At 39.7% G+C, this 18,247-nt stretch overlaps 1 protein-coding gene across 1 annotated transcript; it reads left to right on the forward strand.

Annotated features, from left to right (window-relative positions):
• The first annotated feature begins 3,148 nt into the window (after positions 1-3,148).
• col1a2 (collagen, type I, alpha 2) lies at positions 3,149-16,323 on the forward strand. The gene is made up of 48 exons (XM_052532956.1): positions 3,149-3,305; positions 3,587-3,670; positions 4,141-4,197; positions 4,500-4,544; positions 4,753-4,806; positions 4,898-4,951; positions 5,058-5,111; positions 5,205-5,258; positions 5,439-5,492; positions 5,841-5,885; positions 6,035-6,133; positions 6,226-6,279; positions 6,516-6,614; positions 6,703-6,747; positions 6,836-6,934; positions 7,092-7,145; positions 7,250-7,357; positions 7,581-7,634; positions 7,852-7,950; positions 8,078-8,131; positions 8,268-8,366; positions 8,458-8,511; positions 8,625-8,678; positions 8,772-8,825; positions 9,248-9,301; positions 9,416-9,460; positions 9,573-9,671; positions 9,750-9,857; positions 9,955-10,008; positions 10,102-10,155; positions 11,169-11,222; positions 11,381-11,434; positions 11,574-11,681; positions 11,870-11,923; positions 12,018-12,071; positions 12,190-12,351; positions 12,450-12,557; positions 12,648-12,755; positions 12,841-12,894; positions 13,063-13,170; positions 13,278-13,331; positions 13,447-13,554; positions 13,689-13,742; positions 13,837-13,944; positions 14,133-14,379; positions 14,495-14,679; positions 14,805-15,047; positions 15,296-16,323. Exons 3-48 carry the CDS (start codon positions 4,195-4,197, stop codon positions 15,440-15,442), a joined length of 3,813 nt encoding a protein of 1,270 aa, XP_052388916.1. The 5' UTR covers positions 3,149-3,305; positions 3,587-3,670; positions 4,141-4,194; the 3' UTR covers positions 15,443-16,323.
• The last annotated feature ends 1,924 nt before the right edge of the window (positions 16,324-18,247 follow it).

Raw genomic sequence — 18,247 nt, forward strand, 5'->3', positions numbered from 1 at the left:
CGCTGTGAAGATGCGTCAAAGGCGCAAAATGCGCCATTAGTGTCCGCTGGACGCGTTCGGACCCATCCGTTCCACATGAGCTAAAGAGCCATCGAAAAGCCTGAGAAAAACGGCAAGCTTTTCTCTTATTATAAGCTCGTCCATGTCCACGTCCTCAAAAGAATGGATCTAATTAAAACGTTGTACTCGTCATCATTGTCAGAGTATTGCCAAAGTCTGAGAGAGAGGCAGGGATGAGGGCAGTGCTAGGAAGAGATTCATATAGAGGCTCTCTCTCCCATTGGTTTGGGGGCTCACTCTGGACACGCAGTCAAGGGAACCTCCTGCCATATAAATAGGGCTGGTTGGTCTTTATTATTCTAGCATCACGGCAGCAGGTTCCTGCAAAGTTTGGAGTTTATACCACAACTGTATGCCTGCTTGAAGAAGTTAAACCAGGGCACTGCAGCACAAGGAGTCTGCATGTCGATTTAGACATGCTCAGCTTTGTGGATACCCGGATTCTGTTGCTGCTTGCAGTGACTTCGTACCTAGCATCATGTCAATGTAAGTTTGAAATATGCTTTTTTGTCTAACCAAGGATATTAAGGCTTTTTCTGTCTTCTACTGGATTTGCTGCGCTTGCTTGGTTGAACCTTGCTGGGAAATTACCTCAAGGAAAGCTAGAACTACATCTGAAGAATTGAGGCGTTTCCTTTTGGCTTTCTACTGTAAAATCCAGCGGATCTTTTAAACGGATTCTTCGCGGTCTTGGATATTTCCATCTGTTGCGATTGAGAAACGGAAACACATGGCATAGTTAACAAAAACTATTAGCAAAAAAAGTGCAAAACTAGAGAGAAATTACGGACAGCTGGTTGAACGTGTTTAGTTTATTCTTAAAGTCTAGTTTTGGGCGCTGTACCTCATCATTGTCCCAGACTCCAGGAGTTTTTTTCTTTATAATTATGGGGGTCTGTAAAATCTGCCCCCTGCTGGCTGAAGTCTGTAACATCATTTTTAGGCAACATCCTGTAAATTTATTTAATAATCTGATTTAAATTAGCTGTTTCCTATATAAAGTTTTTTTTTTTAAAAGTAATAAAAAAAATTATTACTTTAAATAATGCCTAAATGTTAAAAGCATATCAATAATTAATTGGCTCTAAAACAACACCTCTAGCGTTTTAGAACAAACTGATTTAATAGAAGATTTAATTAATCAGACTTACCTTTAATTTTTTTATAGCTGATTTTAGATTACAAAGAAATCTGGCATTTGGCATTAGGTCATGCTAATAAAACGTCATTAGGTCATCCCTTAGTAATCAAAGACGCCACCTGGTGGAGAATAAGCGACATTACACGTAGCTGCTCCTACTGGATAAAAACTATTTAGTTGAGTGGGTGTCATGCTTGGCATGGCAACCGGAAGGCCTAAGCATGCAAATAATAACTGATAACCTCCAAAAGGTTAGTAATACATGATAATGTCTACTGCCTGTGACTCACTTGCTATAATAAATCAATAAATCAATACAGCCTTGGACAGTAGACTACTGTATTAAAATATTATGTGACAGGATATATTTAAATATATATATAAACAAAAGTTAGCATATTTGGTCATCCACGTATACAGATTTTAAAATTTTACTCAATAGTAAAGTAATTCAAAGCATCAAAATACTTTTAAGTAAATTAAGTACATAAAGAAGTATATTAATTAGGATTTAGGGATAATAGTTTTAGCTAGTGCCCTATATTACAATTTTGTGCATTCATTCTTACATATGCTCAATCATAAAAGCAAATTTAACTGCAAGTTATTCATTTAGACACCCTTTTTTTGTTTTACTACAAGACATATATGTAAACTATCTAAATTCAATCCAGGCCTACTAAAATATGGTCCTCTTATTTTGGCAAAAATGCAAAAAATATATAAATAAATTAATAAATGTAAAAAAAAAATAATAATAATAATTTTTCTTTATAACACTTTTTTTTTTTTTTTTTTGCATGTAAGGGTACTGTATATAGCATAAACATTTACATTTTTTCTGTTCAGCGCCTTCTGAAATGCTTAGACTGTGTGAATTGTAGCCTAGAAAAATAAATAGAAGGCTTTTTTGTAAATGTTACCGTATTTCAACATATGGAGTGTATAACTAATCGATCACCTCTTTCTCTTTCTCTCTCTCTCTCCTTCTCTCTTTGTTTTTCTGTTTTTTTCCACCACCCCCATCTTCATCATACAGCGGTCAGTACACTTGCATGAAGTTATTTCAATAGTATTTTATAGAGATATTTACCTTATCTGATCCCAAATCTCCAAAATGGATGATGATATTCGGTGAGAAGATCCTTTGGTCAGTCTCAAATCTAGCATTTTGGATTATCTGAATTTCTGGGGTTTTTCCTTCTTGCCTGTTAAGGGAAGGAGGAAAGCACCATTGGCTCAAGCAAATGTCAGTGAAACTAGAGACCACCCAATCCTGCCTACCAGACAACCTGGGCACAATGGATCTTTTTAGATGGCCTGCTGAAGAGGTGGACTCAAAGTAACAAAATCAACATGCTGCTGAAATTCCTTCAACCTGGAAGATTTTGCACAGCAGTTCCCTCAAGTGGACATGCATAGCATAGATTATATTGTCATATTATTTGGGATTGAATCAACTGAATTGCTCACCTGAATATCACATACACGTATTAATCACTAAAAACAGAAGGTACTTAAAGGAATGTAATGAGAAACCAATTTTGGTCACTGGGACAGGCTCAATGCCCTGTTCTTGTGATGTAAACTAGGCCTCTGAGCTCCTTAAAGCACCTTGGTTTAATGTGGCATTACATCACTGATGTATTGCTACCTTCATTAATGTCGAATTAATTTCCAGGCATGTAGTTAATGGTAGTTACTGATATATACTGCACTGTGCATGCTTTGCAAGATTAATTTGCATGTTTGTAGCTTGAAGAATACAAAACATGCAGCTGATATGAGCTATTGCATATCACATGACATAAACATCTTAGAAAACCGGGATAAATAAATCCTGTATTTATATGTAGATAAGCATTAGATCTAATGTTTATGTTGATGCATGTGGCATAGTATATCTAAATGTTACTTAAACTTGAAAATGCATCACTAATATTTTGCTATTACCCTAAGCATGCATAGAAAAAAGCAAGTGGTTTTCATATGAAGGTCGAAATAAGGATTATGAATAAACTGCTGCACTTTAAAATATAGCTGTCTGATTATACTTTTCTGTAAAAAGGGCCTAAGGGGACCAAAAGGACCCAGAGGTGAGAGGGTAAGTTTATCACATCATTTTTTTCAACAGTATAGTTATATTAAAAATATATAGTTATTATATTTATATTTGAAATAGGAGAATTTCGATAGATTATTATAAGATGTTTAACTTAACTATTATCTATAATGACATATGGATAGGAAAAAGCTATTCTGTGTATTTTTGGCATCATCAGTTTCAGTTTCACTAAATTAGCATGGTGGCTAGTTTACATCAACACAACAGATTTACCTAACATTTTAAAGCTTGATTTTGTTATTTATTCTTGTTCTCCATAGGGTCCTAAAGGACCAGATGGAAAACCCGGCAGACCTGGACTCCCTGGGCCTCCCGGCCCCCCTGGCCCCCCTGGTCTTGGTGGAGTAAGTTTCCATTTCAAGCGAAAATTAGGTCTTCCAGAGACCTAAACCTGTATATTGCATAGTGAATGAGTGATTAAAGCTTGCGGCTAGTTTCATTTGAGACTAATGATCCTCCCATTATCTCTTGACCCAGTCATATCTAACATTTGACCTTTAACCTTTGCCCTGAACCTTGGCCTCAAAATGGCTTCCAAAAGTGTGAGCTGTATTTATTTTCAGTAGAAGGCTAGAAACAGTGTCATAATTTAAGTATGAAAGAAGAAACATTTAGAGAATATTTTGTGTCAACAAAATGATTATTTAATTAAAGCTTTCCATTTTGTTTAATGTTTTTAATGATATTGGAATATAAAGTTCAATATTTTAATATTAAAATATTGTATTATTGATATAAAATAAAATAAAAATTATGGAAAAATCCATTATTATTGCACTAGCGCGCTAAATATTTTGCTTCATTTCTTCTGTAGAACTTTGCTGCTCAGTATGATGGCGCTAAAGGACCTGAACCTGGCCCTGGACCTATGGTGAGTCCATCTGATTTAATATCGGCTTCTCTTCTGTTCAGTTTCATTCCAGTTGATGTCAATCCTCTCTGCTATGAAATATATCAATATTAAAATTAAATAGAATAAATTGAACAGTTTAATACTTAAGTATGACGAAATCCAAAACTGAGAATTAGTCTTGCCCAAATTTGTTTCTATTAATTTAGCAATTTCCTTCAAATGAAATACCGGACCTTTTAGTTTATTTGATCATAATATTTAAAATATTGCTGATCATATTGAGTCCACAGGCTACAATTGTTTTACTTTCACTTTTTCAGGGTTTGATGGGACCTAGAGGCCCATCTGGACCTCCCGGTGCCCCTGTGAGTGTTTCCTTTTGTTTAACTGGATTACAAATGGATTGAAGTATTGATACCTTTTTAGTAAAATTTGTAAATAAAAATGTTTAAAATGAGTGCTTTAGAGTAAATTATTAGTTTGATGATCAATCAGTTAATTAAGTATTGTTGTGAGTGTTTATGAGTCTAAAAAAATAAATAAATGTATTCCTTTTTCCGTGAATTTATATAGGGACCTCAAGGATTCCAAGGACATGCTGGTGAGCCTGGAGAGCCTGGGCAGGCTGTAAGTACTCCTGGCCAACACTGTTTCACACGAGTCTTTTTTTGTTTTGTTTTTTAAAGCTGATTTTTTTCCCTCTATCATCTCATTACAGGGAGCTGTTGGTTCTCGTGGCCCACCTGGACCTCCTGGTAAAAATGGTGACGATGTGAGTGCTATATTACCATATCCTTAACTGAACTAATAACTTGACCATGCATCGCCTTGTTTATATATGTTGTGTCTTAACATCCTTTTTTCTATTCTCCTTAAAGGGTAACAATGGCAGACCTGGAAAACCTGGAGACAGAGGAGTCCCTGGAGCACAGGTAAGGGCATTAAAATGCACTTTTTTGGTTTAAATCGAGCAGGTATAGTAATATTTCTTACAAGAAACTTCATCTTTTCTCTTTCTTCTAAAGGGTGCCCGTGGTTTCCCCGGGACTCCTGGACTTCCTGGCATGAAGGGACACAGAGTAAGTGCTTAGTATTGAGGACTGATGAAAAGACACTGATAGCTTTTCAATTCCAAATTCCGAAAACCAACATTTCTCATAGAAGACGAGCCTTAACCTCTCGTTTCAATTGATTTCAGAGACCAGCAAGTTTTTAAGCGATCTCCAATGTAACCGTGATCTTCATTTCTTGTTTCCCAGGGTTACACCGGTCTTGACGGACGCAAAGGAGAGCCTGGTGCCGCTGGTCTTAAGGTAATAATCAAAGGTTTAAAATCCTAAAACATTTCAGATTATGAGATGACTTAAAAAATACATAAAACAATTCAGTTTAGCGCAGTTTAGTGCAATTTCATGTGTGCATGAAAGAAACTGCACTTAATGATGCTTTACATTAAAAAAAAAAAACGTTTTTAAGTTCTGACTTAAGAAGCTGCATTAAGTGTATGAAAGCTGCTATACAAATAAAACATATTATTATTAATATTAATCCTGATGTTATTACTGTAGGGCACTCTTACAACATTTTCTAGTCCATAACATTAATAGCTTAAAATATATTTTACAGGCTAATGTTTGTCTCCTTTTTAATTTTTTTAACAGGGTGAGAATGGTGCTGCTGGAGCAAATGGAATCCCCGGACAGAGAGTAAGTCAAACATGATTATTTATGGAAATATTTAATGTATATCCCAGTTCTCAAATGATTGGATCCATTTAAATTGATTTAACACCTTAAATAAACACCTGCTTCAACTCTTCATCTTAAGTCCATATCTCATACCTCTTGTTGCACAGGGTGCTCGTGGTCTTCCTGGTGAGAGAGGTCGTGTTGGCCCTTCTGGCCCATCTGGTGCTCGTGGTGCTGATGGCAACACTGGTCCTGCTGGCCCTGCTGTGAGTGGACTGGCTGCCCTTTGACCTCTTTGTTACCTTATGGCATAGTCTTAAAGAAGCCTTGTAGAACAACACATTTTCTCTCCCTGCAGGGTCCTTTGGGAGCAGCTGGTCCTCCTGGTTTCCCAGGTGCCCCTGGACCTAAGGTATGAGTGACAGCTGGTGAAATCAAAACTGAAGAAATGTAACATCCACCTTGCAGCTCTGCGTTAAATAATGTGCCAGAAGATTAATAGACATGTTAATACAAGCTAATACTCCCAATTCATATAATTTGATTAGATCTCATGCTCTAAATATATTACACCTTTCCTTAATTCGACATTTTGCAAACTTCCCTCTCTTGCCATCTGTAATTTACAACGTCTATGATATTTGACAGGGAGAAATTGGACCCGCTGGTCCCACTGGTCCATCTGGACCTCAGGGACAAAGAGGAGAGCCAGGCACGAATGGTGCTGTGGGTCCAGCTGGACCCCCTGTAAGTGCACTTTAAATATTTGCAGATAAATTCATCAGATGTTCATGAAGAAAAAAATTATAATATGTCTATCTTTAAACTTTTACAGGGTAACCCTGGTGCTAACGGTATCAATGGTGCTAAGGGAGCAGCTGTGAGTTTCCACATTATTTCATACTACTTAACTGAACTAAATAAAGTATGGTGCGTTAATGTACTAATCATTTTAATTTATTCCACAGGGCACCCCTGGAGTTGCTGGTGCCCCTGGTTTCCCCGGCCCTAGAGGTGGCCCTGGCCCCCAGGGACCTTCTGGAGCCTCTGGTCCAAGAGGTCTTGCTGTGAGTACCATCTGATTAATCAGTACTGCTGCATTTACAGTGTATATTAGTGAAGCTCCAAATTGTTAGCTGCAATTTTAGTTGTGAATTTCAGATTTGTAGATCTCGTAAGTGGAACATAAAAATAGTCCAACCTTTGAACTGTTTCAATGCACAGGGTGACCCCGGACCCGTTGGAGTGAAGGGAGATTCTGGTGTCAAGGGTGAGCCTGTGAGTATACACACTGTCAGCCATCTCAACCTTTATAAAGCTTATCATCTGTGCTATAGCTGAATGCTCTTCTTCACTTCCTTCTTTGCCTGTTTATTGTACAGGGTAGTTCTGGTCCTCAGGGACCCCCTGGGCCTTCTGGTGAAGAGGGTAAGAGAGGTTCAACTGGTGAGCAGGGAGCTACTGGACCCGCTGGACTGCGTGGACCTAGAGTAAGTTTGATTTGAGGTATCTTAGTAATAAGCTGTTAATATTAATATCTTAAGGGGCATCTCAATTTTAAGTGTCAGAGAGGGAGAGTGCAAGACTTGACTTACATTATAAGGGTATTACAGTGACAAATATTAAACAATGAAAATGTATGATCACCACTTTTAGTTGCTTAGTGGGCTAAGGAGTACTGATTGTATCAATGTATATTGATGTTTCTTGCAGGGAGCCGCTGGTACTCGGGGTCTGCCTGGTCTGGCTGGAAGATCGGGCCCAATGGTAAGAATAAAGTGATATTAGAAGACCTGTTCTGTATTGAATCAAGCTACAGAGTCTGTACAGAATGTCACAGCAGTTTAGCTGCTTTGGATAAAAGCATAGATTGCTATAAAAATATGTGTATGTATACTGTATAATTTCCTGCTAAGCTCTGAAAATCCATGCATTTATACGTTGTTCTGATGCTTTATTTAAGACACATATCTATGTATCTTAGGGCATGCCTGGTGCCCGTGGTGCTACTGGTAGCCCTGGAGCTCGTGGACCTCCTGGAGATGCTGGTCGTGCTGGTGAGCCTGGTCTTACTGGAGCCAGAGTGAGTATTATCCTCCCACTAATTTAAATCTGTCCAGTCCATTATGACAGGGAAAATATGGAAATCAAAAAGATCAAGCATTCTCAACATGTGGCCATATGAACAAAACCACTTTATATATTTTCAGGGTCTCCCTGGTAGCCCTGGCAGTTCTGGACCCCCTGGAAAGGAAGGGCCTGTTGTGAGTACAATCAAAGTTTATATTTGTATAATACACATAGTTTGAGTAACCAATGGTAATTTGTAAAAATATGCTGTGATATATTTTTAACAATAGTAAAAAAGTTACTAATACCACTTTATATGCCATTTTCTAGGGTCCCTCTGGTCAAGATGGCCGCAGCGGACCCCCTGGCCCAACTGGACCCAGAGGCCAGCCCGGTAATATTGGATTCCCTGGTCCTAAGGGAGCTACTGTAAGTATTGATTTTATTTTGTACATTTCATCTTTTTTTACAGATTCAACATGTGACATATCAATGAGTTTATCAATGAACCTCCTTGCAGGGCGAGGCTGGCAAGCCTGGTGAGAAGGGACCTGCTGGCCCCACTGGACTGAGAGTAAGTATTTCAGAGAGAAATAAATCTGTTATAAACATTCTTAAGGATCCAGCATCCAAGGAGTCAGTTATTAGTTACTGAACTGCTCTGACTGAGTTTCTCTTTTCACTTAGGGTCTCCCTGGTCCTGATGGCAACAACGGCCCTGCTGGTCCCGTCGGACTTGCTGTAAGTAGACTTTCTGAAAAGACTATCGCTGTGGATTAGTACACAACCTTTTACTCTTTCTCAGTGGTAATGGATTGTTGTCTTCTCATTTAGGGTGCCCCAGGTGAGAAGGGAGAGCAGGGACCATCTGGTGCTCCTGGTTTCCAGGTCAGTGTCATGTCATGCCAGTTGATAATTTTACAAGCCTTCTTTCAAAATGATGAACGTCTTCATTCAAGTTACAACTGTGGAGTTAAATATGAGAAGTGTTTCACAACCTTTCCTCATGTATACCAACAACCCCATAAGTACGGCTCAAGTATCAAATGTGGCCAGAAATGTTTTCCTTTAATCAATACAGTGGGTGGAAAACAGGGTTATCAAGTAGCTCAAGCGCGTTTGCCTTTTACGAGTTTAGACAGTTTGGGGGCAGCTGTATTGTTGTGGAGAAATCCAGACAAAATAAAATCAAAGTAGTAATCCCTTGATGTATCAATGGTTGGGAATTTGCAATAGTCTTATATGCATTCTACCTGTTGATGTGGTGTTTGAAGCTTAGAAACTTAGAGTCTTCTGCTCAACCTTAACAGGGTCTTCCTGGCCCCGCTGGACCTGTTGGTGAGGCTGGCAAGCCCGGCGATAGAGTAAGTATTCATGGCTCAGATGCTATGCAACTTATGCATTTTTTGGTTCACCTGCATAATGCTGGATGCATAGTGTCATGCAAATCATTACAAATATTTAATATCTCTCAACAGGGTATCCCTGGAGAACAAGGTGCATCAGGACCTGCTGGTGTAAAGGTAACTTAACTTTCCCTAATAGCTTGTTATCCGTGTTTATTCTCACACGGGTACACGCATGAAAAGAAATGAGCCTATCTTATGGTTCTTCTACCCTTTTATCACTGTTTAGGGAGAGCGTGGTGGCCCTGGACCCGCTGGTGCTGCTGGCGCTCAGGGACCCATTGGTGCTCGCGGCCCTGCTGGTACTCCTGGCCCTGATGGAAACAAGGTACGTACACATATAACCACACTTGTCATCTAGATGGATCTTTTTATGAGAATAACTGACCAAATCTGTATTCTTCAGGGAGAGCCTGGAGCAGCTGGAGCTGCTGGTGGCCCTGGACACCAGGGAGCTGCTGGTATGCCTGGTGAGCGTGGTACTGCTGGAACTCCTGGACCTAAAGGAGAGAAGGTATGCTTTGTAGCAATGCTTGTGGCACTCTATACTGAATATGTTGCCAAATCTGTATGTCTCCTACAGTTGACTAAAACATTTCTCTTATACACAGGGTGAGCAAGGATACAGAGGACTAGAGGGCAACGCTGGAAGAGATGGTGCCCGTGTAAGTATACACAGTACCTTTATTTCATTTCATTCAAAATTACACATATTTTCTGTAGCCATGTTTTTATGGTACTTTGTCCTCAATGTACAGGGTGCTCCTGGACCCAGTGGACCACCTGGACCCGCTGGTGCTAATGGTGACAAGGTAAAGAGCATTCTCTCAGTTGTTATGCCAGATAAATGCAAAGAATTGTTGCTATCATTGTGAATCATTGAAACTGAACATTTACACAAGTCTTTGTATTTTTATGGATCTTGCATGATGAATCACATCTTCACATTTTCAAACACTAATGCCAAATTAAAACGGACATGTTTTGATTTATTTTCAATATTTGTATTTTTTATTTGATTATAAGGAATTATATTATTATCATCTACAGTCAATATGTGTGATAAGATGAAAAACAGTGTGTGATGATGGTTGTTTAGATCAGTGGTTTTCAATCCTTTTCCTCGGGACCCACTACTCTGCACATTTTGCGTGTCTCCCTTTTCTGACGCATTCATTTGAGTTCATAGAGCTCTTTCATGAGGAGATGATGATCTGAACCAGGTGTGTAATTTAGGGAGACATGCAAAATCTGCAGAGCTGGGGGTAGAGCAGGAACAAGTTTAAAAAGGACTGGTTTAGATAATAAACAACAATCAGACATTGCTACATTCATTCAAATGTGGTTTAAATCGGATTTTTGATCCTCCTGTGACAAATACGTTCTATAAAACTTTCATATGAGGACACAAATTACTTTGAACAGTGAAAACAAATGAAATTGTAACGAGCTGATCTAAAACTGGAAATCCAATGTTCATCAATTTTTTTATGACAGCATTTATGAAATGTTAATTGCTATGAAATTTCTTCAGCATGCTATGGTAAGATGCTTTAAGTGAGCCACATTTAACTTAACTGTATGGCCTCACAAAAATTGGATTGGAGGACTATGGCTTGCATCGTGAATTTAGCCCAACTGTCCTGAGGAATCTCCAAAATGCTGAACTGTTCTGAGCGATCTCCAAAATGATTTACAGGTGTTCCTTGGCACTTTGTGTAGCCAAAAAGAAAGTGATAGCCTAAAAAATTATTAACTTGGAAGACTGGCAGAAGTACTTAATTCAAGTAGCTGTGATCAAACTTAACTCTGTGTTCTCTTGCAGGGTGAGACTGGTTCTTTCGGTCCTCCTGGACCTGCTGGTGCACGTGGTAGCCCTGTGAGTATTAGGATCAGCTCTTTACTACATACTGATACAATGAATATTTAATTATTTTATGATTGTCCAATATCAAGGAATTAAAAAAAAGAGCTGTGCATAACTATAATTCGCTTCAGAATCAAGCATTCATGTTCAAATCTTGACATGTATTTTAGGGAGAACGTGGTGAGTCTGGCCCTGCTGGACCTTCCGGATTCGCTGGACCCCCAGTAAGTCCACGTGAAATCTTCTGAAGTCTGCAACTAAAGAATGTTTCTTTGTGATTCATACATTCAATTTTAGACTTCCAAATATCGCCGTTTTAAAAGCTTGCACTAAAAACTGACAAGGACACAATGTGGCTTGTAGGGTGCTGATGGCCAGACTGGACAAAGAGGTGAGAAAGGACCTGCTGGTGGAAAGGGTGATGTTGGACCCCCTGGCCCTGCTGGTCCTGCTGGCAATACTGGACCCCTCGTAAGTTTGAGACTACATTTAATACATCCCATTTACTGGTGAAGAAACATGCCTAAATGAGAATTGACTTCTTAAGTGTGATTGTAAAAATCTGAAAACTGTTGTAGTATTGACATCAAGGAGGTATATATAACATTATATCTACTTTTTATGATTTTGAACTTTTTTTAATGTTTGTGCATCTTTAGGGTGCTGCTGGTCCTGCTGGCCCACCTGGTGCCCGTGGTGACAGCGGCCCCCCTGTAAGTATGCTTTCATGGATTTATATGTTCATTTGCATGTTTTGTTGTGCAACATTTCCTAGACATGACCCATACATTTTTGGCTCTATCCTAGGGTCTGACTGGCTTCCCTGGTGCTGCTGGCAGAGTTGGACCTCCTGGTCCTGCTGTGAGTAATATCAGATAACTTTATCTGGACCCAATGCTTCATATTAGCTCTTGCTACCACTTGCTTCATTTCAGGATATATCTTTATTGTCTCATCTGATATTCTTCCTGCCCATTAGGGTATTGTTGGACCTTCTGGTCCCACTGGTGCTCCTGGAAAGGATGGCCCACGTGGTGCTCGTGGTGATGTTGGCCCTGCTGGTCCACCAGGAGAGAATGGACTTATTGGACCACCTGGTCTGGCTGGCGAGAAGGGATCCCCTGGAGAGCCTGGCCCACAAGTACGTACAAGCTAAACAAGCCAGACTGTGTTAATTGCAAAGTTAAACTACCTAGTATATAATACATATCATGATATTTTTTTCTTTTTAAAAATCAGGGAGCACCTGGATCTGCTGGGCCTCAGGGTCAGCTGGGATCTCAGGGATTCAATGGTCTTCCTGGCTCCAGAGGTGACCGTGGTCTTCCTGGTGGCCCAGGTGCTGTTGTAAGTGCACTGACCTCCTGATTGTGTCCAAACTGGTCAAAAATAACTTGCTACAGGTTCAATCTTAATCAGTTTTTGTTTGTTCTTTAGGGTGAGCCTGGAAGAGTTGGCCCTGCTGGTGCTCCTGGTCCCCGTGGTCCCCTTGGCAACATTGGTATGCCTGGCATGACTGGTCCTCAGGGTGAGGCTGGACGTGAGGTGAGTACCAATTTTGTCTCACTGTAAGACTCACAATTTTGTATTTTTTTCCAGTATTCACATATGCCTCTATGTTGTTCTGTAGGGAAGCCCTGGTAATGATGGACCTCCTGGCCGTCCTGGTGCTGCTGGCCTCAAGGTATATATCCCTGATAGGACTTCTGAATTTGCATTTCTTCATATTTAACCATGACTAGCTTTATCCTAAGACTGTAGTCTTGTAATAAATCCTAAAGTTTTCACTACCAGACCAGTTTGTGTTACAAAATCGAAAGAGGTAATTGAACTGGACTATTTCGACTACCAGGGTGACCGTGGTGAGCCTGGTTCCGCTGGACCTTCTGGACCCGCTGGTGCTCCTGGACCCAATGGACCATCAGGCGCTGCTGGCAGACCCGGAAACCGCGGTGAATCTGTATGTGTCACTGAACTATGCTACAGCATTTACTTAATTATGCATAGAAATGGAAGAGACTTTCATACATTTAAATCAATCCATTCTCTCATTTACACCTCCTTTAGGGACCTTCTGGGTCTGTTGGCCCTGCTGGTGCTGCTGGAGCAAGAGGTGCACCTGTAAGTGTGTCAGGCATCATCTTTCTCATTGCATTTTCATTGAAGGACATGGTCAATGGCTTCTATGGATATTTCTTACTTTCAAATTCTTCTTTTGTCTCTCTTTGATTGATAGGGCCCTGCTGGACCACGTGGTGAGAAAGGTGTTGCTGGAGACAAAGGAGAAAGGGGCATGAAGGGACTCCGTGGACATCCTGGTCTGCAGGGAATGCCCGGACCCAACGTAAGTGGCATAATAAGCCTCAACGTCTTGTTCCTGTACAAACAGTTTGAACAGTTTCGTTTAGTTCATACAGATTAGTAAAATGATTCAGCATTAAAGACTGCAGAACAAAGTCAAATGACAGTGTGTTACAGGGTCCTTCTGGTGACAGCGGCCCTGCTGGTATTGCTGGTCCTGCTGGTCCAAGAGTAAGTAACTTTCTCATTCTAAAGACTTACCACACAAGATTTTGTAATAAAAGTGTGGAACTGTGCAAAATGGTTGTTTGCTTTTTGTCTTTAGGGCCCAGCTGGTCCTAATGGCCCCCCTGGTAAGGATGGTTCAAATGGCATGCCTGGTGCTATTGGACCCCCTGGACACCGTGGTCCTCCTGGACATGTTGGACCTTCTGTGAGTAAAAATACATTTGAGTATTACTCTTAACATAGATAGAAAGAAAAACAGAAAATTTATATTATAAAATATATATAATATAGAACATACTGTCTTTTAAATTGAGATGAAATGTAGAGAAGACACCAAAGTTGTAATCATGAATACCACGATGTGTGGTAAATCAATAGTGTGTTTAACTCTAGGGTCCTCCTGGATCTCCTGGTCTTCCCGGACCCGCTGGTCCAGCTGGTGGTGGATATGACATTTCTGGAGGCTATGATGAGTACAGAGCTGACCAGGGCTCTCTGAGGGCTAAGGATTATGAGGTGGATGCTACCATCAAGTCCCTGAACACTCAGATTGAGAATCTGCTTTCCCCTGAGGGCTCAAAGAAGAACCCTGCCCGTACTTGCCGTGACATCAGGCTCAGCCACCCTGAATGGAGCAGTGGTAAGTGACCAAAGCATTCGAAGGTCTTTCTTCTTCCAATAGCACTAACCCATCTTCCAGTAGTTCCAATAGTTCCAATCATTCTAATGATCTGTATTTCTTTCTTTCCCTGTAGGTTTCTACTGGATCGACCCCAACCAGGGCTGCACCATGGATGCCATCAAGGCCTACTGCGACTTCTCTACTGGCCAGACCTGCATCCACCCCCACCCAGAGAGCATCCCACGCAAAAACTGGTACAGAGGTTCCCAGGAGAAGAAACACATTTGGTTCGGCGAGACCATCAATGGTGGTACTGAGGTAATTTGCAGAACTTCTCAATAGCTGGAGACGTCAGACAGAACAAAATGAATTACTGTATTGATCCTTCAAGATTTATCAAGAGAAAGTAGTCTGAAGGTTGGCTTCTTCCATTCCCTTTTCAGTTCGGTTACAATGATGAGACCCTGAGCCCACAGTCCATGGCTACTCAGCTGGCCTTCATGCGTTTGTTGGCCAACCAGGCAGTCCAGAACATCACCTACCACTGCAAGAACAGCATCGCCTACATGGATGCCGAGAATGGAAACCTGAAGAAGGCTGTGTTGCTGCAGGGCTCCAATGATGTGGAGCTCAGGGCAGAGGGCAACAGCCGCTTCACTTTCAGCGTCCTAGAGGATGGCTGCAGTGTAAGTTCTCTTTCTTACACTTCGATTATACAGACAAACTAAATCTATGTTCAGTTTGCACAAAATAAGATGTTAAGAGTTTAGTATAATACAGAGGATAGTGTTCAACATACATATGAGCCATACTATCACAATTACATGAGCTACCAAAGAAGTCCATACATGTTTGCACCTTGGCATGTTTATGACAGTTTGTCAAAAAAAGAAGTCACTCAACATGTTTTGTCTTTTTTTTTGCATCCCTGCAGAGACACACTGGCCAGTGGAGCAAGACAGTCATTGAATACAGAACAAATAAACCATCTCGCCTTCCCATCCTCGACATTGCACCTTTGGACATTGGTGGCGCAGATCAAGAGTTTGGTTTGGACATTGGCCCAGTCTGTTTCAAATAAATAGACTCATGATAAATTAAACGAGAGAAAGAAAGAAAAAAAGAAAAATCTCTGCCCTTCTGTCTGTGTGTGTGTGTGTGTTTTTTTTTTTTATACTGAATGCTGATTTTTTTTCCGCAAATCCACTTGCTTAAGCTGGGCTCTATCGGAGAGGACCAATGGACTGAACGGAGAATTGTGCAATGCAAATTAATACAGCAGCCCAAAGAGACACGGGATAACACCATGTTATGGGACATGTCATCATTTTGTAAAAATAAAAGAAGTGTAATAAAAACGATGAAAGTATACATCACTTTGTGGTCTTTGTATATCTTCCAAAGGGGAAGTTTAAAAACACAATTTCCGTAAGGTTTAAACTACCTCATGTGTAAAGGAAAATATTACTCAACATCCTAGTTGTCACTAGTTGGTACTAAGGCTTCAAGTTCTGTCCTGTTTCAAAGGTGCTAGATGCAGTGATATTATATGGTGCTATACATGCAGCTGTGGAGTAAACCACTGTTACTGTATTACTTTGTATTGTCTCTAAGGAATATTGCACAGGTCGCCCTGATAACCCCATTTTTAAGCAGGTGGAATATTCCTAAAACTAATGTTTGTCTGGTTTTTAATTTTGTTTTCGTTTTCTCTGAGTTTTGTTCAGATGTTTAGTTTTTTTTTTTGTTAGTTTTGTTTTGTTTTGTTCAGGCATTACATTCTTTTACGCCCCCAGTGTTAATACTGACAGCACAGTTCGTCCATTTAAAAAAGGATCACAGGAGCCTCTCTCTCAAAACGAACCACAAAGTTTATTGTACCTATTTTGTATATGTGAGATGTTTAAATAAATTGTGAAAAGTTCTGAAAATAAAGCATGTCCAATGTTCCGAAATACATTATTCCATGAGTTAAGTGCTTTAATGTTGGGGAAAAGATGTCTGACTTAATTGGCCACTTTGAATGTCTGCCTGATTTCTAATTTCTTATGTTCACAAGCAAAGGATTTCAATGCGCTTATTTTCAAAACATGAAGTGGGTTTTCTATTTTATTCAGATAATGGGTATTTTGTTTCTTATCAAATATCACTTTGAGTCTATTGCCAAACAAAGCTCATTTTCCTCTGTTTTCAGTCATGACATGCTTTCAGATGGCAAAAGCTTTCTCACTTTTCAATCAAATAAAAAGGCAGTTACTGCACCTTTGCATGTTTGTATTTTTAGAGAATCCAAACATGTCTATATCCTACATAGAAAAGAATGCATTCAATTCTATACATTGTGTGTGTGAAATCTTTTAAAAGTTTAATCGAGGCTTAACTAACATGCCCACTATACTAACCAAGCAGCATAATTTATTACAGGAACCCACATTTAATATGTGGGTTCCTGCAATAAAAACAGAAAAGTTGCCAGGTTTTTATTATTCAAAATATATATCTTGGTAGAACCTGATGAGGTTCAAAAGAAGCAAACATTCAGATTTAGCTACTGTAAGATGTTCTATTAACAAAGGAAGGAGTACGTTCAGATAATCAACCAATTCAGCACAGTGGACCATGTTCATAATCAACATAATTAGCATGATAGTAAATATATAAACAGCCATCCTACCCACCCCAGCTCCTCCCTCGTAAACAGTGATGCATAAACACTCAAGTAAAACTACAGATTTCTTACCAGAAAATTACTTTAGTACAAGTTGAAGTCACCGTTTAGAATATCACTGGAGTAAAAGTTTTTAAGTATGTGGTGTTTATTGTACTTCATAAAAAAGTTCATTCCAACATAAGAAAACATTTCTGACAGTAACGTAGCCAGAAAAGAGACTCATGTGTGCATATGAAAATCTGAGTGTGCCACATTTATTGTCAGATTACTGTGCAAAATTATGGGATAGTATTTTTGTCGCACTGCTTCCAACCATACTCCTAGTGGTAATTTGCAGGTCGTGTCAAAATGTAGTTAATTGTTAAATGTAATAATTTTCTTCAAAATACGATCATTTTGAACTTCTGGTACGATACTTGGACATTTCCAATCTGGCAACACTGTCTGTTGATGTTGGGCCCGGGAGGGAGAAACATCCTCATCAGGTGGAACGTTAAGTCCTTGTGTCCGGCTGTTCATCAAGCCAATGTTTTTTGCTAAAAAAAAAATAAAAAAAATAAGAAAGGAGCTCTGCGACATATTGCTAGCTAGCAATGTCCAATCAAAAATTATCTGGGGTCACAGTCAGCTGCTGTTTGCTGATTGGTTGGCAGTCCAAATGTTGGCAGATATATTTTAACAAAAATCATTTAAAATGTAAATTGCATTTTAACATTTTTAGCATTATATTGGATTCTTATGTCTGTGCCCCTGAGAGTATGATTTAGAATGTTCAGTGGCGTCACAGAACTGCCAGATTCAAACAGCTTTCGCGCGTTGGCTGGCGCTGAGCCAGAGACGGACGCGCGCTCAGCGCTTGTTTCATACATTTAAATATACATAATCACTAGTAAACCAATATATTGGTAGTTTGTAAAATACACACTTGATGTCTATGGAAGCAGTAAAAACTATCTAATCAAATGTAATTTGCCGACGTGTTTCATTCATATATCAGCCACACATAGCATTAAAAGTTTACTCTATTCTTCTCCCAGTTCAACAGCCACTTCATGTATTTCGGGAGAAACTGGGGAATTCAAGTGCTGTACGTTAAATCCGGCTGACAGGACTCTGAACTGCAGCGCTCATCTCGTTATAGATCAAGATACTTTATAAAGGTTTTTGAACGAAGAATCGGAATATCAGATAGTTGACATGGTAAGCAAGTTTGTG

Source organism: Carassius gibelio, chromosome A19 (genome assembly GCF_023724105.1).
Source record: "Carassius gibelio isolate Cgi1373 ecotype wild population from Czech Republic chromosome A19, carGib1.2-hapl.c, whole genome shotgun sequence".
NCBI lineage: Eukaryota > Metazoa > Chordata > Actinopteri > Cypriniformes > Cyprinidae > Carassius > Carassius gibelio.